The 24,192-nt window shown below is 37.2% G+C and overlaps 1 protein-coding gene across 8 annotated transcripts in view; it reads right to left on the minus strand.

Annotated features, from left to right (window-relative positions):
- RAB6A (RAB6A, member RAS oncogene family) overlaps positions 1-24,192 on the minus strand; it is a 66,687-nt gene that overhangs the window by 4,852 nt on the left and 37,643 nt on the right. For 4 of the 8 annotated variants that reach the window (XM_067750281.1, XM_067750286.1, XM_067750287.1 and 1 more), the window contains 4 exons: positions 23,307-23,360; positions 21,632-21,737; positions 19,705-19,816; positions 14,619-14,712 (listed from right to left, as the gene is read on the minus strand). In XM_067750281.1, coding sequence (XP_067606382.1) covers positions 14,619-14,712; positions 19,705-19,816; positions 21,632-21,737; positions 23,307-23,360 — 366 coding nt within the window. Of the gene's footprint in view, positions 1-14,618; positions 14,713-19,704; positions 19,817-21,631; positions 21,738-21,803; positions 21,910-23,306; positions 23,361-24,192 lie in introns of all 8 variants that reach the window. The other 4 variants (XM_067750282.1, XM_067750284.1, XM_067750283.1 and 1 more) reach the window with 1 other exon arrangement.

The following is a 24,192-nucleotide window of genomic DNA, read 5'->3' on the forward strand; positions in this document are numbered from 1 at the left end:
AAGGCAAAATGAACACAGAAATAGGTTAATATAGTGCATTAGATAACTTTAGGAAGAATATTATGCCCTTTCAAAACTAGCAAGTGTTTATAATTAATTAATGCATGCAAAGTTGGACAATAATTCTAATCTTTTGAAGTTTTTATATAATAGTATTAGATAATGAATTAAAAGCAGAATGTCAACTTTGTCAGCTCAAAATTTTATGCATCAGGAAAAGTCTAACACCCATTAAAAATCACTTTTCATCCAGAGATAAAGAATATAGAGTATGAAGGAAAAACACATTTTATAGACAATAAGAAAGCCTGAAAAAAAATGTGTTCCCCCTCCAACATCAACTGAAAACAACCATCTATTTAGTACTGCAAACCAGAAATAAGTATAGTGACTACTGGAATAATCTAGCAGCTGACAATGCGGCACTAAACCAAATCTTGTATCCCAGAAATTCGTTCTATAATGGTGACATTCAGTTTTGGCCGCAATGATTTTCAGGAATGGTTAGGTAGTCCAGACCGACTGGAGCACACAATATTTAAAAGGATTAGAATGAAGCTATATACATATATATATATATATAGAAAGCCAGACTAAGAAAGACCTGCAAAGAATATGGACTTCATCTGGCAAAGGAAGGCACTAAAAAAAGCAGTGTGCATAAAGACTTCTTTCAATAATTCCAGTGTATTACTATGACTACAAAGACATACAAATCACATATTGAAAGCAAAAGATATTAAGGTGAGATGGCTAAAACCTAAAAGGTGAAGTGTTTACATTCTGGGTAGGCCACTTACGTGACAGGTCATCTTTCTGTTTTTCAATTTTCTCATCTGTAAAATGGGCTTAAGATAATAGTACACTTAACTGACTAGATTACTGTGAAAATTAAGAGAAATCATTATGTAAAATGCTTAGGGCTGATCTTCTACATAGAAACTCTTTCATACACAGTAGCTCTCTTCCTATCAGAATTGAGTATCAGTCGCAATAACCCGTGGTCCTGTGGGCTAAGGGAACAGAATATTTTGAAATTCTGCAAGAATTGTAGGACTACAGCAAAGCACCAATAGGCATAAAATCCTGCTTTAAGAAACTATGTAAAACTGACAGGAAAAATGTGGGGGGGTTGGGAGAGATCATCTGAAAATATTAAAGCAGAACTGAAATGTTCTTACTTAGGAAAATCCAGAAATCCTCCCCAAGATCTCATAGCTTGCTCGGACATGAAATATTTATTAAACTGCCTACTTGTTCAAGATACATAATCTTTCTGGCTTCTAAGAATATTTTATTATGGGCTAGCTTAGAAATTGAAATTTTTTTTTCATGGGGGAGGCATAGGGAAGGTCTGTTTACCTTCTGTGAAAATAGAATGAGGTTTACAAGTTTTGAGGTTTTTTAAAAAATTAAAGTAAGTTCTAGTTAGTGAAAAGTACATAACTAATGAGGTCTTTCAGGGAGGGTATTGTTAGAGTTACACCCATCTATCTATTCTCATAATATAACACAGGAATATCCTCCCCTGCTCCCAGCTCAATCTGTCTAGCTGATAGATCCTTCAGGATCCATTCCCTGATAACTCTGAGAAAAACCTCCCTACCCCATTCCCAGATTTCTTCAATCCCATCATCTTCCAATATAATTAAACACTTCTATATATTCCAAGAGCATCCTGCATTTCTTTTTTAATATATTTATTTGTTTGCTTATTTATTTATGGCTGCATTGGGTCTTCGTTGCTGTGCGCAGGCTTTCTCTAGTTGCAGTGAGCAGGGGCTACTCTTCGTTGCGGTGCATGGGCTTCTCATCGCGGTGGCTTCTCTTGTAGCGGAGCACGGGCTCCAGGTGCGGGGGCTTCAGTAGTTGTGGCACGTGGGCTCAGTAGTTGTGGCTCACAGGCTCTAGAGCGCAGGCTCAGTAGTTGTGGCACACGGGCTTTGTTGCTCTGTGGCATGTGGGATCTTCCTGGATCAGGGCTCGAACCAATGTCCCCTGCACTGGCAGGCAGATTCTTAACCACTGCGCCACCAGGGAAGTCCCCTGCATTTCTTCTTTCAGAGCTTTTATTACACTGATTATAATGGCCTATTTACCTCCCAGTCTTTCCCTCTAGACTTTAACCACTGGAGGACAAGGCTCATATTTCATCTTTGTTATCCTAGTACCTGACATGCAGTAGATATTCTTGAAAATGTTAGTTGTAACAATGGCTAATGCACGTGAAAACACATCAGAAAGCACACAGTGCAGTACAAATAGTTGATTAGTACCTTTAATCACTGGCTTCTTTGAGTTCACTTCCATCTGAATTCTCAGATAATTCTTAATATTTTTTGGCCGCGCTGCACAGTATATGGGACCTTAGTTCTCCAACAAGGGATCAAACCTCACCCCCTACACTGGAAGCATGGAGTCTTAACCACTGGACTGCTAGGGAAGTCCCTCAGATAATTCTTTAGGCATGACTATCCATAATACTATTTAGCAGATGATCACAGATTTGAGAAAGCCTTTTTTTTTTTTTTTTTTTTTGGCGGTACGCGGGCCTCTCGCTGCTGTGGCCTCTCCCGCTGCGGAGTACAGGCTCCGGACGCGCAGGCCCAGCGGCCATGGCTCACGAGCCCAGCCGCTCCGCGGCACGTGGGATCCTCCCGGACCGGGGCACGAACCCGTGTCCCCTGCATCGGCAGGCGGACTCTCAACCACTGTGCCACCAGGGAAGCCCAAGCCTGTTTTTTTAAATCAAGTAAAAGAAAAATTAGCAACACTTATGCCCATTGACTCCTCCCGACCCCAGAAAACAGGAAACAAAAGAAATCAATGTACTCAGTTTCTTGTAGAAAAAGGAATTATAAAAGGAATTTTAAATTTACATGCAGAGTGACAGTGAAGGAAAACGCTGATAAACTTCAACTAGATGGAAAAACAAATGCCACTGAATCTCTCCAATCAAATATGAAAAAGGATTTTTTAAAAACAAAGATTCAATTAACACAAGCAAATATAATGGGAGGAAACAACAATTAAGAGGGACCAGAACAGGGACTTCCCTGTTGGTGCAGTGGTTAAGAATCCGCCTGCCAGTTCACGCGGGTTCGATACCTGGTGGGGAAGATCCCACATGCCGAAGAGCAACTAAGCCCGTGCACCACAACTACTGAGCCTGCGCTCTAGAGCCCGTGAGCCAGAAAAAACTACTGAGCGCGCGTGCCACAACTACTGAAGCCCGCGCACCTAGAGCCCGTGCTCTGCAACAAGAGAAGCCACTACAGTGAGAAGCCCGTGCACCACAAGAAGAGTAGCCCTGCTCACCACAACTAGAAAAAGCCTGCGTGCAGCAATGAAGACCCAATGCAGCCAAAAAATAAAATAAATACATAAATTAATTAAAAAAAAAAAAGAGGGACCAGAACATTAACTGGTAGATCTGAGAAATACACACTTTTTTTTTTTGCCACACTGCACGGCTTGTGGGATCTTAGTTCCCTGACGGAATCTAACCTGTGCCTCCTGCAGTGGAAGTGCAGAGTCCTAACCACTGGACCGCCAGGGAATTCCCCAGAGAACTATACACTCAAAGAAAGCAACAAGCCTCCATTATCTACAAAATTAAATATATTCGACACAGAAGAGTAAATGGGTTAACATGACCCCATAGGTCCCCCCACTCTTTTATTTTTACCTTTGAGAATTAGAACTAAATACTTCAGGAAAGCTTTCTTGAAAGGTTATGTGTGAAGTCCTTCCTTCAAGACCAGTAGTTCTCAACACCTATAGTGCATTGGAATTACCCAGGAAACTTAAAAACAAGCAAAACACCAGATGCTTGGGTCCCACCCCCAAAGACAGATTCAACTAGTTTGGGTGGGGCTAGGTCCTTAGTACATTTCATTTAAAATTCTCCAGATGAGGGACTTCCCTGGTGGTCCAGTGGTTAAGATTCCACGCTTCCACTGCAGGGGGCACAGGTTTAATCCCTGGTCGGGGAACTAAGATCCCTCAAGACCCGCGGTGTGGCCAAAAACAACAAAAACCCCCAAAATCTCCAGATGATTCTAATGTGCTGTGAGGGTGCTGTAAGAATAATCTGTAAGGAGTGTGAAGTAATCAATCAAATCATGTAGGCAAGAAAAAAGGTAATACTGAGTGCTTAACTTTACATATTTTCTCATCATAATCCTTGCAGTAACTTGTGAGGAAGGTATTAATATCTCCATTTTATAGAAATCTAAGGCTAAAGAGAGTATTTGCCATCCACCAAATGAATAGCAGAGCCGAGATTCTAAAGTTCATATTTTTCCTACTACCTTATGTTGCCTAGTATAAATGGAAATTCTTTCTATATGGAAAGCACCGTGGAAAGGGCTGTGTGAAGAAACAGCTAACAATCTTGGGAAGGGGAATTTGCTTTGTGAAACACTATTATGATATACAAAAATCACAGACATAAAAATTTAATCAATGTATTTGAAAAATTTGGTGCTCCCTCAAAATATTTCAATTAAATTATTGGGTTGGCCAAAGGTTCGTTCGTTTTCTTCCGTAAGATGGCTCTGGTAGCACTCAGTTGTCTTTAACTTCATTCGAAATAATTTTGTTAGATTTTATACGACAGCTGTCATATCAGCGTGCATTTAAAAAAAGACATCAAAATTGGTGAATTTTTGTGTAGCCATTTTAATATTGAAGATGGAAGGAAAAGAGCAATATTTTTGGCATATTATGCTTTATTATTTCAAGAAAGGTAAAAATGCAACTGAAACGCAAAAAAAGATTTGTGCAGTGTATGGAGAAGGTGCTGTGACTGATCAAACATGTCAAAAGTGGTTTGCGAAGTTTCGTGACGGAGATTTCTCCCTGGATGATGCTCCATGGTCGGGTAGACCAGTTTAAGTTGATAGCGATCAAATCGAGACATTAATTGAGAACAATGTTACACCATGCAGGAGAGAGATGACACACTGAAAATATCCAATTAAAGCACTGAAAATCATCTGCACCAGCTTGGTTACGTTCATCGCTTATGTGTTTGGGTTACACATAAGTTAAGCAAAAAAAACCTTCTTGACCATATTTCTCCATGCAATTCTCTATTGAAATGTAATGAAAACATTCCATTTTTAAAACAAATTGTGACGGGCGATGAAAAGTGGATACTGTACAATAATGTGGAAGGGAAGAGATCGTGGGGCAAGTGAAATAAACCACCACCAACCACACCAAAGGCTGGTCTTCATCCAAAGAAGGTGACGTTGTGTACATGGTGGGATTGGGGGTCCTCTATTATGAGCTCCTTCTGGAAAACCAAACGATTAATTCCAACGAGTACTGCTCCCAATTAGACCAACTGAAAGCAGCACTCGATGAAAAGTGTCCAGAATTAGTCAACAGAAAATGCACAATCTTCCATCAGGATAATGCAAGACCACATGTTTCTTTAATGACCAGGCAAAAACTCTTACAGCTTGGCTGGGAAGTTCTGATTCATCTGCCATATTTACCAGACATTGCACCTTCAGATTTCCATTTATTTTGGTCTTTCCAAAATTCTCTTAATGGAAAAAAAATCCTTGGAAGACTGTAAAAGGCACCGGGAACAGTTCTTTGCTCAAAAAGATAAAAAGTTTTAGGAAAACAGAATTATGAAGTTGCCTGAAAAATGGCAGAAGGTAGTGGAACAAAACGGTGAATACTTTGTTCAATAAAGTTCTTGGTGAAAATGAAAAATGTCTTTTATTTTTATTTAACAACCAAAGGCACTTTTGGCCAACCCAATAAAAGAATCAATTTCACTAACTTATACTATACTTAGGACATCCCAAAATGGGCCAAAAAATGCTTTACAAAAGCCAAGTTCTATCCTTACATAAATATATGTAAGACAGGAAGGAAAAAACTCTAGGGGTTTAAGTTGTTTTAAATAATTATTAAAGGAGAACCCATATTTTAAATGCCAATGATATGCTAAAAGAGGCTTCTGCTATATTAGAAATGACAGAGGACTAACTATGGGGCCAGTACATTTGGTAATGTTTTTTTTAAAATCCTCTCACTTGGATTAACTGAATATCCACTTCCTATAGGCATTCTGGGGCATCCTTCTCAGGATGCTTACCAGAATATTTTCTTTTCCTGGAAAAATGGTATCAATTCCACTCTAACCTCCAGGTGTATGGTATTTTACTTGTAATTTCTAAGGAGAAATAGGCATATTTAAGTTGCAGTGACAGCTACAGGAATTAGCTCTGGGGATGATGACAAGCTGAATATTGGCTCTCCATAGAAACTTTCAAGTTGAATATTTTGGGCTATGATTTTAGGTATTTAATTTAAAGGGGTAAAATGAAGATTTCAAAGTAAAATCATTGTTGCTACCAGTTCTTACCTTTATTATAAGATTAACTAAGTACTTTATAAGCAAGAGGATATTCCATTCTTCAAAGAGTAAGCTAAGTTAATCAGTTCCATCAACATACAGAAAATTTTCCATTATGAAAGTTGTCTTTGTACTGTAAGGGCAGGGAGTGTTTTATACACCACAATTCTCATATGATGAGTGCTCAGTATTTGTTAACTTTGATTTTTTGCTAGATCTCTATTTTAATTTTGGTAGCCTAGCATTTCTTAAATGAAAGATTATTTTATTACTGTTTTTTTCTCTTTTTTTTGCAATCAGCTCTTAATGGATCTTTTTGCCTTCCACCCTTACCCTTTTACAGCCTATTTTTCACAGAGCAGCCAGTGATTTCTTTTAAATCCTAAATCAGAACATGTCAAATCTCTGATTAAAACCTTCCAATAGCTTCCTATCTTACTCAGAATAAAAGCCTAGAGCCTAAATCCTTGCTACAGCCTACATGGACTTAGACCTCTGTCCCCTAGAACTATCCCTCTGTAAGCTTATTTCCTAACACTTGCCCCCCTCCCTCACTCCACTCTAACTGAACCAGCCTTACTATTCCTTAAACATGCCAAGTACCTTTGAACTTGTTGTTGCACTTGATGCTTGGAATGTTCTTCCCTAGATACATAAACAACTTACTTCCTCAATTCCTTTAGATCTCTGTTCAAATATCACCTTATCAGACAGTCTTTTCCTGATTACCTTTTACAAAACATCAATATCTTAACCCTTTAACCAGTACTCTTTATCTCCCTGACCTTACTTTTACTTTTCTCCACAGCACTTATAACCTCATGAAGTATTATATTTTCATTTATGGCCTAACTTTCCATACTAGAATGTAAACTTCATAATGGTATGGACTTAGGATATTTTGCTCACCATTGTATATCCACTGCCTATAACGTAACAGAACTAGGCATGTAGGAGGTGATCAACAAATATCTGATGAGTGAATTGACTTAATAAGAGCATGGTCAGGGACTTCCCTGGTGGTCCAGTGGGAAAGAATCTGTCTTACAATGCAAAGGAAGTGGGCTCGATCCCAGGTCAGGAAACTAAGATCCCATATACCGCGGGGCAACTAAAGCCTGCGTGCCACAAATACTGAGCACACGTGCCTCAACCAGAGCCTGCGTGCCTTAAACTACAGAGCCCACACACCCTGGAGCCTGCGTGCCACAACTAGAAAGAGAAAATCCGCATGCCACAACTAGACAGAAGCCTGTGCGCCGCAACAAAAGATCCTGCATGCCTCAACGAAGATCCCGCATGCTGCAACTAAGACCCGATGCAGCCAAAAATAAATAAATAAATAATCTTTAAAAAATAAAATAAAAAAAGAGCGTGGTCAATATAATAATTTCTCATTCAACCAGTTCATGTTCACCATGTATGTGGCTTCCTGACATTTAGTGATATTAAAGTCCTACTGTGTTAGGGATATAAAGCACAAAAGGATAAATTAGGGGTATAGATAAACATTACATATTGTATGTAAACTGCCTGGTAGGAAGACAACAAAGAAATGTCTTAAAGTTAATATTTATGACATAATATTTATACAATGCATAGTAGGTCATTTGTATTATTATTAATTTCTCTTCTTCCTTGGAGTATCATCTTATCTATACAAATCAAATATACACCTCAAGGGTTTAGCTCTTTTGTTGTAGCTTTTTTTAAAAATAAATAATCTTTATTATTATTATTTTTAAATATTTATTTGGTTGCATGGGCTCTTAGTAGTGGCAGGCAGGCTCCTTAGTTGTGGCTGGTCAGCTCCTTATTTGTGGCTTGCAGGCTCCTTATTTGTGGCATGCAAGCTCCTTATAGTTGAGGCATGTGAACTCTTAGTTGTGGCACACATGTGGGATCTAGTTCCCTGACCAGGGATCGAACCCAGGCCTCCTGCACTGGGAGCAGGGAGTCTTATCCACTGCGCCACCAGGGAAGTCCCTTTTGTGGCATTTTTTAAACAAAGCCTTCCCTGATCATCCTAATTGTATATGATCTTATTAATTTCTGCAACAAATATACCTCCTTGTGCCAGCATTCATTTTACATCTCAATAATTACTGTGGATCTTACTATCTTGTAGCATTTGCTATGCATTTATCACATACTATCTACCTTTCACTGCATAATTTTCATGAGAATGTAATTCTTCTCTTCAACTATAAGTTTTTTTGAAGTCAAGAACCATATTTTACATAACTTTATGCTCTCCAAAGAACCTACAGTGGTCTTACATATTGTAGGCACTTGATACGGGTGGAATAAGGTATGTGATAAAGTATAAGATTAAGACCTGCTATGAGCCAAGAACTGTGGTTGACATGGGATTCAGTGGTGTAGGAAAGACACCATCCCTACCAATGCTTAAAATAAATATGTTTTCTCAGCAGGTATAAAATAATTTTCATTCACGCGCGTGCACATACACACACGACTCCACTGTGAATGGTACACAAGTTTTCACTGACTTGTTAGTGCTGATGCCCATCAGCTACCATTAATTTCTCGCAAAGTCCTCCCTTCTCTTTCAAACGAATCTTTTTCTTCTGATAAGCACGGATGATTTTAGAAGTTAAAGATCAAGGAGCATTTCAGTTCCTATTCCATTTTCCAGTACTGTAAAATTAGAGAATATAATAAGGGTGACACCCACACACTAAATACTTCATTAAAAGAATGTACTAATTCTCAGATGAAAAATGAGTTGGAGCCTTAAATAATCACCTTATCATTACCATTTCCTTCAGCAATTTAAACACCAGACAACTTTCATAAAGAAAGCAATATTATTGCTTTTTTAAAAACAAATTTAGAAAAATAAAGGGTAAATTTTTCTTAGGCTGTCTTTTAATGAAATATTGAAAGGATAAAAATCATTATTTAAATATCCTATATACTACAAGTGATCATGTTAGATTATTATTATATATTCTAGTTCTAACCCTGATAGCTTTTATTTAAAAACTACAAAATATTCTTTAAGACAGAAACAAGATTTTAGGGTTAAATGCTTAAAGCAGACTAAAGGGCAAAAGGTTTTAATCAAAGAACATCTTTAAATAATAAGAAAAAGTAGCCATATTGGGTAGGAATAAATTTGTTTTATTTTAAGCCAAAGTTCTCAGGCATTAAGGTCCAATTACTTGAACCACGGTTAGACATTAAATGATGCATTAGTGAAATCTCTCCTAGAATTGTTTAAAAAGGAAAAAGAGCAATAGAGAAAGCCCATTTTAAGCTTTTATTATATATATTATAATCTAGTACATGAGGGAGTGGGGAGGAGGAATCCAATTAGCAGAAAATTAAAAAGACATCTCTGTACATGTAAAGTACAGCTAGATGGTACCTTCAGTACTGATATATATGTCTTATATACAGAAAGACTTCTGTGTACCTCTTGGTGAACAGCATGATTTTGTCAAATAAAATAAGTACAATGCACAATCATCAAAAGTAACTGCATTTTGCAGACACATGGCTGAACAAACATACACAATGCTTACTTAACAGCTCGTAAGACTGTGACTCTCAATGTTTTCCAAGAGTGTGACTGGACTGTAAATTTTACCTGGTAAATTTTTGAATACTAGCACCATTTCTGAATTATGACTGACCTACAACAAAAACTCAAAAGGGGGCTTCCCTGGTGGCGCAGTGGTTAGGAGTCCGCCTGCCGATGCAGGGGACACGGGTTCATGCCCCGGTCCGGGAAGATCCCACATGCTGCGGAGCGGCTGGGCCCCGTGAGCCATGGCCGCTGAGCCTGCGCGTCTGGAGCCTGTGCTCCGCAACGGGAGAGGCCACAACAGTGAGAGGCCCGTGTACCGCAAAAAAAAAAAAAAAAAAAAAAACCTCAAAAGGAATTTGAGATTATTTCTTCATAATCACTTCTGTTGATATGTGTTACTCACTGACCAAATAATTTAATTCAAAAACCTACTTACATTAACCTTAGATAAGCAATAACATACAGAATTCAGGAATTCTGTATGGAATTGTGGAACAAACTGGTCTTCTATATTAAATAAAACTAAGTATGTACATGCTAAATAGTCTCAGTTATTTCATTTATCAGATATTTTAATTTTTACCCCATAATTTCAGTACAGACTCCAGTGTTGGTAACAGCAGAGTAGCGTATACAGGACTAACACTCTTGCAGATAGCATTTACTAACTGTGGACAACAACTATTTGAAGGCTCTCAAGAGCAACAAAAAGCAGGTACAAACTAGGAGGAATTCACACTAGAAGGGAACCCACACTCACTGGGTGAGGGTCACCTTTATACAGGTTTTCCCAAGAGCCAATCCTAGTTTGAACAATATGGGGTGGTTAGAACTCAAGCAGAAAACTAGAGTTTTACAGGTTTGAGGTGTCAACTGACTACCAGAGTGGCTGTATTAAGGAAGAAAATAACAAAAAGGAGGGAGCCAAGAGTAGGAGCCCTAATATCTACACATAAAATTCCTGCAAATCCTCAGTTACCTCTTTAATGGTACATATGTAGGAGAGATTCCAAGGAGCCCATCTGAAAGCAACAGCTAGAAGGTTGAAAGAAATGAGCAGAGATTTCAGCTACTGCCTGCTCCAGGTATACAGTTTAGAGTTTCAATCCCACCAAGATAGAAAAGCTTGATAAACATCTCAGGCTTTCTATAGATCCACGCAAACAATGCGTAACTTCAAGACTCCACAAGTCCATGGTGATCAGCCAGCAATATAACAACCTGCCATAATACAACCCCAGAATTTAGCAGAGAAAAATAACAGAAACCAGAGTCTCTACGCATACACAATGCCAACCATACAACCAAGAATTACTAGATACACATAAAAAACCAAACCAAAACAAAACAAAAACCGCAGAAAAATCTAACCTAGAGGCAAGAGAAAAAGTAAATAGCCAATAGAAATACACTCTGAATTGACCCAGATGTTGGAATTAGCAGACAAGAATTTCAAAGCAATTACTGTAAATATGTTCAAGAACTCGAAGGTAACAATGACCATAATGATTGAACAGATGGGGAATTCCGACAGAGAAATGGAAGTTTTAAGAAATAAATGAAAAAAATCTAGGACTGAATTACAATATCTGAAATAATAAATTTACTGGCTGGACTTAACAGTTTAAATATGGCAGAAAAAGGATCAGTGAACTTGAAGACACATCAATAATAATTCCTAATCTGAAAAAAAAAAAAGAGAGGGAAAAAGTATCAAAAACAATGAGCAAAAGCCTCAGTGACCAGGGGGCATGGGTAATATCAAGCCATCTAACAGATGTGCCACTGGTATTCCAGAAGAGAAAAGAAGAAAATGAGGCAGAAAAAATACTTTAAAACAACACATTAGGGCTTCCCTGGTGGCGTAGTGGTTGGGAGTCCGCCTGCCCATGCAGGGGACACGGGTTTGTGCCCCGGTCCGGGAAGATCCCACATTCCGTGGAGCGGCTGGGCCCGTGAGCCATGGCCGCTGAGCCTGCGCGTCCAGAGCCTGTGCTCCGCAGTGGGAGAGGCCACAGCAGTGAGAGGCCCGCGTACCACACACAACAACAACAACAACAACAAAACACATTACAGGGACTTCCCTGGTGGCGCAGTAGTTAAGAATCTGCCTGTCAATGCAGGGGACAGGGGTTTGAGCCCTGGTCCAGGAAGATCGCACATGCCGCAGAGCAACTAAGCCTGTGCGCCACAACTACTGAGCTTGCGCTTTAGAGCCCGCGACCCACAACTACTGAGCCTGCATGCCACAGCTACTGAAGTCTGTGAGCCTAAAGCCTGTGCTCTGCAACAAGAGAAGCCACCGTGATAAGACGTCCGCGCACCACAACGAAGAGTAGCCCCCGCCTGCCACAACTAGAGAAAGCCCATGTGCAACGAAGACCCAACACAGCCAAAAATAAATAAATAAATAAATAAATTTATTTAAAAAACACACAAAAAACCACAACACATTACAAACAGAGAATGATATAAATTAGAGTTCCCTTCTCATTAAAATCAATGGAATCCAGAAGACAATCGAAAGGCGTCTTTAAAGTACTGGAAGAAAAAAATCTGTCAACCCCAAATTCAAAAACTAGCAAAATGTTCTTCAAAATTATTCTTCAAATGGCCTTTTGGAGTATGTGAAAGCAGAGAGAATTTATCACCAGGATACCCCTATAAGAAACAGTAAAGAAAGTTATTTTGGCTAAAGAAAAATACCAGGTGAAACTCAGATCTATAATTAGGAATGAAGAGCACTGGAAATGATAAATATATGGATAAAGAGAAAAGATTATCTTTTTTCTTCTCTTAATTACTGTTTAAAGGAAAAATTAAAATGTTTATTATGGAGGTTTATAATATATGTAAATATAAAATGTGACAATAACACGAAGGACAGTGTGCATTATTTCATATGAAATGGTATAATATTAACTCTAGTTTAACCCCTAAGCATCCACTAAAAAGGTTATGAAAAAATTTAGCTAAAGATCAAAAGAGGAATTAAAACACAATATAAAAATATCTGATTAAGACAAAAATGAAAGAGGGACAAGCAGAAAACAAAGAACAAATGGTAGACATAAGTCCTAATACATTAAATCTAAATAAACCAAACACTCCAATTAAAAGGCAGAGACTTTCAGACTGGAGGAAAAAAAAGGAAGTTCCAACCATGTGCCATCTACAAGAGACCCACTTTACAAAGAAAAAGATATACCATATGAACAATAAGCAATTAGAGAGCTGCTGTGGCCATATTAAGATCAGATAAAGAAAAGGAATATTATTAGAGATAAAGAGCAGTATTTTTTAACATTAAAAAAGTCAACACATTAGGAGGACAGTTAACAATGCTAACATGTATGCACCCAAAGACAGAACTTCAAAACACATGAAGTAAAAGTTGACAGAACTAGGGAATTCCCTGGTGTCCAGTGGTTAGGATTCCGTGCTCTCACTGCCAAGGGCCTGGGTTCAATCCCTAGTCCAGGAACTAAAATCCCACATGGCGAAGGAAAAAAAGAAGAAAGCTGACTGAACTATATACAAAACACATGATACAAATATTGTTGTTGTGGATTTTAATACCCCCTTCTCAGTAACTAATTGAACTACCCTCCAAAATTACTAAGGCTATCTAAGACTTGAACAAGGCTATCAACTGTGTTATCTAAGATTTGACCTCATTTATATTATTTATAGAACGCTGTATCTGACAACTGCAGAAAGACATTCTTTTCCAGCGCACATGGAACATTCATCAAGACAGGCCACATGTTAGGCCATAAAACAAGTCTCAATAAATTACAAATGACTGAAATGTTACAGAGTATATTCTCTGATCACAACAGAATTAAATTAGAAGCCATAACAATGAACAGTATACTAGGAGGAGGGAATTAGTGACAATTCAGTATTACTTACATATGTTTCAAGGCAAAGAGAGATGGGACGACCAAAAATGAAAACAATATAGAGAATTTTTCATAAAGCTCTACTTATTCAGTTTCAAGGATTTTACTTTACCCCTCTACTGGTAATGTAGAATTAAAAAAATAATTTATTGGGAGGTAAATCCTATAAATCTGGGACCACTACTCTATATGACACGTAGCCCTGAAGAATTAAGCAGGCAAATTTTTGGTTACCCCATCTTTTAGAAAACAGTTTGACAATGTGAGATCTCCCCATATTTTCCTATCCCCAAAACACTCCTGTTATAAACTCTGTTAAAACACCAGCAGTTTATTAAGGACAAAGTAACGAGAATGTATTTTTACAACAACAAGCAAAATACCGTGCCTGAAAGCAAATACCTGCTTTACCATAATCTTACTATCAAACACTAAAATAAGGAAAATTTACCTTGAAACAATGCAGTTGGGATGTAGTGAGTGTATGGTGAGTTTACAACCTAGCAATCATCTTACAATCATAATCTTATAATCAAAATGAAATACGTGTCCTATGAACAATCTGAAAAGTTTGGCAAGCCTTTTCTCTTTTTCCAAAACTATGCCACATTTAGATTTTTCACTGTTCATTGTGATATGTCGCTAATTCATGAGGCCTGCTATTGTCAAGTGGAAGAAAATCTTACACTAGAGAACAGAAAACTCACACAATTATTTTATAATATGTTTTTTCAATTTGATAACCTCAACTCACACATACTGAAAAGACACTTACCTGCTTTACATTATATCCTGCTTTTGCACTAGTTTCAATAAACATAACATTCAGCTCTTTGGCTTTCCTCTCTCCTTCCTCAATTGACACTTGCCTGTAGAAAATAAAAAAGATAAACTCATCTTTTTGAAAGATAATGATATAAAGATTATAAACAAGGTTCTGAAAAAAACTTTTCTTGATATGGTGCTGGTTATACAGGCAAGACTAGTTTGAAAATTTATCAAGCTGCAATACACTTGAAATTTGTGCACTTAGGTCAGAAAGAAAAAGACAAACACCATACAACATCACTTATATGTGGAATTAAAATATGACACAAATGAACTTTTATGAAACAGAAACAGACTCACAGACATAGAGAACAAACCTGTGGTTGCTGGGGGGAGGGAGGGATGAAGTGGGAGTTTGTTAGCAGATGCAAACTAGTATATAGAGAATGGATTAAACAACAAGGTCCTACTGTACGGCATAGGAAACTATATTTAATATTCTGTGATAGACCATAATGGAAAAGAATATATAAGAGTATATATATAACTGAATCACTTTGCTGTACAGCAGAAATTAACACATTGTAAATTAACTATACTTCAAAAAAAAAAATCTGTGCACTTCTGTGTGTATATCTAACCAAATGTTTTTATAAAGGCATTTTTTAATGATTTACTTTTACCTGCTGAGCTCATCCTGTATTTTTTTAACCTTAAAAATCTTAATAGTATGCTATTTTCTCTTAGCTTTAAGCTTTGCGATTAAAAACTTTTATGTAAAATAACTTTTTATGGCTAGACAATTTGTCAATTTACTACCATAATTTATGTAACCAGTCTCAAACTGTTAGAAATGTATGTTGTTTTCAAATTTTATTGGGTTGGCCAAAAAGTTCATTTGGGTTTTCCATAAGATGTTATGGAAAAACCCGAATGAACTTTTTGGCCAACCCAATACACCACTGTGAAAAATGTTGCTATGAACATCTTTGTGCTTTGTGACTTTGGATCATTTCTTTAGGTTGGATTTTGTGGATTTCTACAAGTGGAACAAGTGAGTCAAATTAGTACTTCTTTTACAGGGAATTTTGTAGTACATCATAATTAGCGGTGTCTCTCAAGCTGTGAGCTCTTCAGGTGCAGGACTATCCTGTTTATCTTGGTATTCCTAGTGCCTAGCAATCACATAGGTGTTTAATAAATATGCAACTATTCTAATTAAGTGGATCTAACCCATCAGCTGATAAATCCTGCTTCCTACAACACAGAACACCAAAGCAATGAAAGAGAATTTCTACAAGCTCCCACCATATCTATCCTCCAATCTACCTATGTGTGTGCCTTTTATATTCTATGTCTAATCCTACTATGGAGGAACCGTCCTTATTCCCCAAACTTATACCTATGTACTAGATTCCACTGTCTTCTTGTTTACAAGAAGATGTTATTCTTGAATTTCTCCACTCTCTAGAAACAAAATTACTCTTTTCTAAAAAAGTAATTAATTTATTTATTTTTGGCTGTGTTGGGTCTTCGTTGCTGTGCACGGGCTTCCTCTAGTTGCGGTGAGCAGGGGCTACTATTTGTTGCGGTGCGCGGGTTTCTAATTGTCGTGGCTTCTCTTGTTGCGGAGCATGGGCTCTAGGCGTGCAGGTTTCAGTAGTTGTGGCACGTGGGCTCAGTAGTTGTGGCTTGCGGGCTCTAGAGCTCAGGCTCAGTAGTTGTGGCGCACAGGCTTAGTTGCTCCACGGCACGTGGGATCTTCCCGGGCCAGGGCTGGAACCCATGTCCCTTGCATTAGCAGGCAGATTCTTAACCACTGTGCCACCAGGAAAGCCCCAAAATTATTCTTATATATAACAATGCAACTATTAATGCTTTACTACATCTGTTTGTTTTAGCCACTCGTTCTCTATGTATTTATGTGTGTATAAATTTTTTAAAAAACACATTTTTTTCTTAATTTGACAGTAAGTTGACAATCAGCAGCAGACCTTTAGGCCCAAACACAAACACTTCAGAGTGTGAATTTCCTAAAAACAATTATTTCAGATGCCCTAAAACTTACTCCTTGGACCTCTTCTCTATCTACAATTACTCTCTTGGCAATCCCATGCAGTCTCATGGTTTTAAATACCACCTATATGCTGATGCCTCTCAAACTTATATATCTAGCCTGGACTGCTGCTCTGAACTCCAGACTCATATATCCAACTGCCTACCTGACATCTAATTATTAGGATATCTAATAGCCATCCTATACTTAAAATCACCAAAAGCTCAAGTCATGATATTCCCTCTCAAACTGTCTCTTTATGCAGTCTCTCCTATCTCAGTTAATGACAGTTACTCAGGCCAAAAATCTAGGTGTCATCCTTGACTCCTCCTTCCCCCACATCCCATATTCCATCCATCTGTATGCATGCCATCAATTGCATCAGTATATCCTGACAGTTCTATCTTCAAAATAATATCTGAATTTGACTACTGGTCACCACAAAAGCTACCACTATGTTGGTCCAAGTCATCATTTCTTGCTTGGAATGAAGTCTAGATTAGCTTCCTCTCTGCTACCCTTATGTATTTTCAACAGAGCAAACAGTGACTTATGAAAAGCTACTTCTCTGCTCAAACCCTCCAATCTCATTCGGAAAGTCTTTACTTTTGCCCTACATGACCTGGCCTTCATTATCTTTTCTTGTTTTTTTTTTTTTTTTTTGCGGTGCGCGGGCCTCTCACTGTTGTGGCCTCTCCCGTTGTGGAGCACAGGCTCCGGACGCGCAGGCTCAGCGGCCATGGCTCACGGGCCCAGCTGCTCCGCAGCATGTGGGATCTTCCTGGACTGGGGCACGAACCCACGTCCCCTGCATCGGCAGGCGGACTCTCAACCACTGCGCCACCAGGGAAGCCCCCGGAAGATTTTAAAAAAATTTAAAACTTTTACTCATTTAAAAATTATTTTATTGGGAATTCGGGATTAATAGATACATACTGCTGTGTGTAAAACAGAAAAACACCAAGGACCTACTGTGTAGCACAGGGAACTATATTCAATATCTTGTGATAGCCTATAATGGAAAAGAATCTGAAAAAGGATAAATACATATATATATGTATAACTGAATCACTTTGCTATACACCTGAAACACTGCAAATCAACTACACTTCAATTTAAAAAAAAATTCCTGCAACTATTACATTAAAATTTAAATAATAAAAATAGATGAACCCCCCCAATTATTTTAGTGGAACGAACAAAACTCTAATTTTTATTTTTTAAAATTAAAAAAACCTTTCTTTTAAAGACTCTTAATTCTTTTAAATGTGAATAACTGAAGGGTGATAGTCTGGCAAAAATTACTGAGAAATATGTTAATTCTAAAGCAATGGACAAATATTACCTTAAAGAAAAATTATTGTAAACATAATTTAGATGTTTCTAGCATTTGTATACTCAAATATTATGCAATAAAAGAACAGATGCTTGTAAGCATCCTTTTAGATAACTCTGGCTATAAAGGGAAACAATTCAGATATACAATTTTTCTATTTAACAGTGAAGATATCTAGCGACTCTCCACTAGAATATATAGAAGAATATAGAAGAATATATACCTATATGATCTTCAAATTCTCATACTGAAGATAAATAAAATAGTGAAAATTTATGATGGCAATTCATGTCCAAAAAATGATTTTCATAAAGAAAAGTTGAAATCATACGCTGAATTTACTTTTAAATTAGCAAAGACTTTCTTGACAATTCCAAATGAGGTACCATGACAGAAATGGGCTTAATATTTCATAAGTCTTTGAACATATTGGGTTTCTTTGTAACATAATAATTAATAGCAAAAGTTCATTACTGGAATTTCAGTATCCAACTAATGAATAAACAAATAATAAATAGTAAAAGCTTCGAATATTAAATAAATGGTCAAGACTATTTAAAGCAGAAAGAATATCCAGTAGATCACTTAGGAATGCTAAAGGCAGATATTCAAGCCACAGATTCTACAGTGAATGTTAATACATTTTGCATCCTGTGACTTGAATATGTCTTTGCTCATTTGACTAAGGTATCACAATCAAGCTATTCAGTTCAACCTCACAGTCTGGCTCAACCATACAATTAAAAAAAGAAAAGAAAAGAAAAAACTACACCACTGAATTATAATGAATATTTATAAGAAGACTACCAAAAGAGTGTGCATTTAATCATTACGAATACTTTTTTAAAGATAGGATTTGTAAAACATTTTGTTCTTTAACAGAACACTGCTCATATTTATGAGCCCTAAAAAATGCAAAATAGTTACCAGCTTCACGTGTAAACAATCTTACACAAGAGTTATTTACACAGGAGCTTACACAAACCCAAAAAATTTAGTTTCCTTTAAGGACTGAGTTTAATGTGTGTTTTCTTTTTTTTTAAATAAATTTACTTATTTTATCTATTTATTTTTGGCTGCGTTGGGTCTTGCTGCACGCAGGCTTTCTCTAGTTGCAGTGAGCGAGGGTTTACTCTTGGTTGTGGTGTGCGGGCTTCTCACTGCGGTGGCCTCTCTTGTTGCGGAGCACGGGCTCTAGGCATGCGGGCTTTAGCAGTTGTGGCACGTGGGGCTCTAGAGTACAGGCTCAGTAGTTGTGGCACATGGGCTTAGTTGCTCCGTGGCATGTGGGATATTCCCAGACCAGGGCTCGAACCTGTGTCCCCTGCATTGGCAGGCAGATTCTTAACCACTGAGCCACCAGGGAAGCCCTAATGTGTGTTTTATTGTGTGTGTGTGGTGTGGGGAGGGTGGGTGGGCCGTGCTGCTCAGCTTGCAGGATCTTAGTTCCCCGACCAGGGATTGAACCTGGGTCCTCGGCAGTGAAAGCACAGAGTCCTAACCACTGGACCGCCAGGGAGTTCCCGGGACTGAGTTTAATGTTTACCTTTCTATTTCAGGTCCCCACACTAAAGAAAAGGGGCAGGGGTATAAAATTAAGGATTAAACATGTCTCCTTTTAAAGCAATTTTTCACTAACAAAAATAACAGGCTGCTTAACAAAGAAATCAAACATTCCATACAAATGAAATCATTCCATACCTCTTGTCAGCAAGATCTGTTTTATTTCCTACTAGCATGATGATAACATCACTTCCTCTTTCTGTTCTGACATCATCAATCCACTTTGTAGTTTGCTGGAATGAGTTAACATCTGGTATATAGGAGGGTGGATAGAGAGATTAGTGTTATTCCAAGTGCTCCAAGTGAAGGACCAAACAAAGAAAAAAGAGGAAAAGAAAAAAGTACTGGAAGTTGGAAGGGGGTTGGCACATTAGTACCCACTTTTAATGTGCCTGCAACATAACTCCATTTTATCTGAGTATAAATATCAATGATCTAAACAAATCACAGCAGTAAAGTCCTTAAGGTATCTTTTATAATAGTTTAAAATTTTTGGACATGACCAAGTGAGTATAATGTACTATATATAATTGAAAAAAAATTTTTTTTAATGTAAGGACAGCTATGGCAGATAGTATGGTGTCATGTTGCCACAATGCTTTTTTGATTACTTAAACATACCAAACATGACAAAGAAAGCATCTCCAAAAGTATGTCAGCCAGTAAGTCCCAACACATCCACAAAATTTGTAAAGCCTTTAAATAGCTTTCAACACCACTCTGTTTGCATTGCTTATTCAGTTTGTGATCACTTTAACTTGAAGCTTATTAGTTTAATGTACCAGAATCATTTATAACAAAATCCATCTTTTCTAGCCCTGGATTCTAAGTAGAGTACTTCAATACATCTTACAGCAGCTAAAGAAAACAACTTGCTAATATTTTAATGGCATGTGCACAAATTTCAAAGAAAAATACACCAGGTTTTACTTGATTTGGTTAAAGTAAGCACAAACATTTTAAAGCTGCAAAACTTGTGAATGCACAATAATGAACATACATTTTTAAAACAAGTAGCAACCCAAAGAAAAGCTTCAAGAAAAGAAAGACTGCATTTGGCACCTAACCAAAATAAAAAGTCTCTGAATGCAAACCTCTTATAATTCTGCCATTGCAATTATTGTTAAGTAGATATGATTTCTGGATGAGCAAATATGCAAAAATGTATACTAATAATATTACTAGCTCAAATCGGTAGATTGTTTATGTAAGATGTTTTTAAATAAGTCCAAGATGTGGTACTATCCTGGTCTTCCTATAAATTATGGAGCACTATACGGAATGATGCTTAATATTGCCTAATATATCATAAACTGATTCACAAAGACAATTTTAATCAGATAGCATTTCCCTGTCAGTCACCAATGCTCCATTCAAAATTTGCAGTCACTTAAAAAGCTAAAGGCACTATTAGTCAGTCTTGAAGGAAAAGAAAAAGAAAGACCATTACTTTTTTTAGTCTCCCATTTAAATTTTTTTCTTGGAGAGAAATGAAAGTATAATTCGTTAGCAACCAAGTAAATAAGTCAGAGAATCCAGATTTCATTCAAATGAAAATGATTAATAGAAAACTGCATATTATGTTTTCTCTGCCTTCCTCTATAGAGAGAGGATGGCTGGAAGGGGAAAGCAGAGAAAAGTTGGCTAGCGGAAGCTTTTAACAGTCTCAACAGAAGCCTTGAAGGATCTGGAGAACTTGGCAAGAGACTTAAATGCAGATTATTTTATTTTAGAGAAATCTGAGATCAAGTTAAATAAAAAAGGAGACATTCTTCCAACCATAATTATGGTGTAGGGATAATAGGATACTAAGAAAGCCTTGGAGAGGATTCATAATTAGATCTAAAGGAAAAATTACAGGGCAAAAAAACCTGGCACAGTAGAAATAAGGCATATTGGTACAAACACCAAAGCAAATACTCTGACCTAGCTGGCCTGTGATAAGGTTTGCTATGATAAAACTCATTTTTACATGCCAGTATAGAAAACAAGCACAAGACAAGAACATGCATGCAACTAAGCTAAAGGTTGAAAGATTAGAAATGCATAATCCCCCCCCACTCACTTGTGATATCATAAACAACAACTGCCACAGTGGAGTCACGAATGTAGCTAGGAATCAAGCTCCTGAACCGCTCTTGACCTGCTGTGTCCCATAATTGCAATCGTACCTAACAATAAAATCAGTCAAACAAGCAAGAAAAATAAGAAAGGTCAACCCGTTGCAAAATACCTACTTGTGATATCGTAAACTACTACGGCTGCAGCAGAATCACGGATGTAACTGGGAATGAGGCTACGGAAACGTTCCTGACCCGCAGTATCCCATAGCTGCAGCCTGATCTGTGGGATGGGGGGAAAAAAAAAAAAAAAAAAAAAAAACCAAATTCATACTAAAAAGAAATAATGTTTTTAAAGGGAGGAGGGTGGCAAGGAGGTAAAAGGAAACTCATGCAAAAGGTTACAGGGATGTGAGGAATGAAAATAACACAAAACTCCTTTCCTTTTTCAAAAGGGAATAATATTTAAATTTGGCTTGCTCTGAAGGTACATAATGCAAAAAAAATGGCAATATGAAAGATTTCACAGAATCAGAAGTACAGCTTCCTTTTTTTTCCCCTCCCTGTAACCTCTCTTTGAATCCTATATGTTCCGGAGAGCAAAAGTAGACTGCTAATGTTCAAATAGTGAACATAAAAGGGAAAAACAAAGGTAAATGTCAGTGATCATTGTCAACATCCCCTTTTCTGCAAGCCTCTCTGAAACTAAAATAAAATGTCTCTTTTCTCTATTGGATTCAGAACACTTTGAAATTGGATCTCTGATTACTGTGCTTATGCTTCTCCCACACATTTCTTCCTAGAACACTGTATATAATCTAGCAAAAAGGAGAAATATCTTTTTGCAACCCTACGTAAAAATATCCTTACTTTCTTACTTTTTCACATCTACATTCCAGGAAGAAAAGCCTGAAAACAAGCATTAAGTTCTCTTACCATCATAAAGCCGTTTCTGTTTTCAAATTTTAAGAAATAGAATGCTATATGTTAAAACATAAAAGAGAACATACAAAAGAAAAAAACTCACAAACTTATAAGAAATAGCATTAGAGATAACTTTTTTGGGTACAGATCCCAAAATAATGCATTTAAGAGAGTCACTGTTTAGGTGACAGAAATCTCTTCAAGGGATAGCAGGCTAGAATACAGGGTTTATATTGCACTTAAAAGGAGTATTCCAAAAGATGGAAGACAAAAATCTAACAAGTAAATGCACAGTAATTTTTTCTATTCATAGTCACTTTGGTACATATCATATTCTGACAAATAAAACCTTGAAGTTCACAAACTGTGTGATATTCAAATGAAATCTTTTTGAATGCCTCAAGAGTGGTATTCAAAAGGTCTTTAGCAGCTCTAATTTCTTCTTGAAAATATTCTTATCTCAATGCTATTTGTTATAATTTTCCAAATCAAGACAAAATTTTGTTTAACAAGTCTAGGGCCATCAGAGTTTTACAAATAACAGCTTTCTCTCCCCTTTGGATTCTACTTGGGGATAAAAAACTCAAAGTGCTGAGTACTACTCACTCTATAATAACAGTTTTTCTCAAGGCCTGTAAACTAACTTTGGCAACTTTGCTAAGTACTTCTTATGGTGACAATCATCGATTATAGTTTTGATCATAATTTTCTATCCTGGAGTGTTGCAGAAAATCGCACACTGAAAACATTACTCACTGTTCGATCCTCTAAGTACATTGTTTTTGATAAAAAGTCAATACCAATTGTTGCCTGTAAAACAAAACAAAACAAAACAAAACAAAGAAGTTAAAAATAGTAATAGTTTAATGGCAGTCAGCAGTTTAGGGTTCAAGTGGGAATTATGATTGTAGAAGAAATAATGAATAAACATATGAACATATCATAGTCAAATAAAAATGAACAAAATTTTCAGTGATAATGGCTTCTACCTACTGAGCACTTGCTGTGTATTAGAGATTCTTTTAAGCCCTTTACATGATCATCTCTAATGCTAATACATCTCTACAAGTAGCTAGTAGCATCATTATTTTTCTCATTTTATACATAACAATATTGGGGTTTGGAGAAGTTAAATAACTTGTCTAAAGACACAAAGCTTCTGCTGTGGAGTTGGGAATAAAAGTCCAACTCTGGGCTTCCCTGGTGGCGCAGTGGTTGAGAGTCCGCCTGCTGATGCAGGGGATACGGGTTCGTGCCCCGGTCTGTGAAGATCCCACATGCCGCAGAGTGGCTGGGCCCACGAGCCATGGCCGCTGAGCCTGCGCATCTGGAGCCTGTGCTCCGCAACGAGAGAGGCCACAACAGTGAGAGGCCTGCATACCGCAAAAAAAAAAAAAAAAAAAAAAGACCTGGCACAGCCAAATAAATAAATATTAAAAAAAAAAAACTTTCTAAAAAAAAAAATAATAAAGATAGGTTTTATTTTTAAATTGTCATAAAATTTGACATTTTAACTATTTTAGGTGTATAATTTAATGGCATTAATTACATTCACAACTGTACAACTGTCAACACTATTTACAGAACTTTTTCACCTCCCCAAACAGAAACTTTGTACCCATTAAGCAATACCAAATTACAA

This window comes from Pseudorca crassidens, chromosome 9 (assembly GCF_039906515.1).
Source record: "Pseudorca crassidens isolate mPseCra1 chromosome 9, mPseCra1.hap1, whole genome shotgun sequence".
NCBI classification, from domain to species: Eukaryota; Metazoa; Chordata; class Mammalia; order Artiodactyla; family Delphinidae; genus Pseudorca; species Pseudorca crassidens.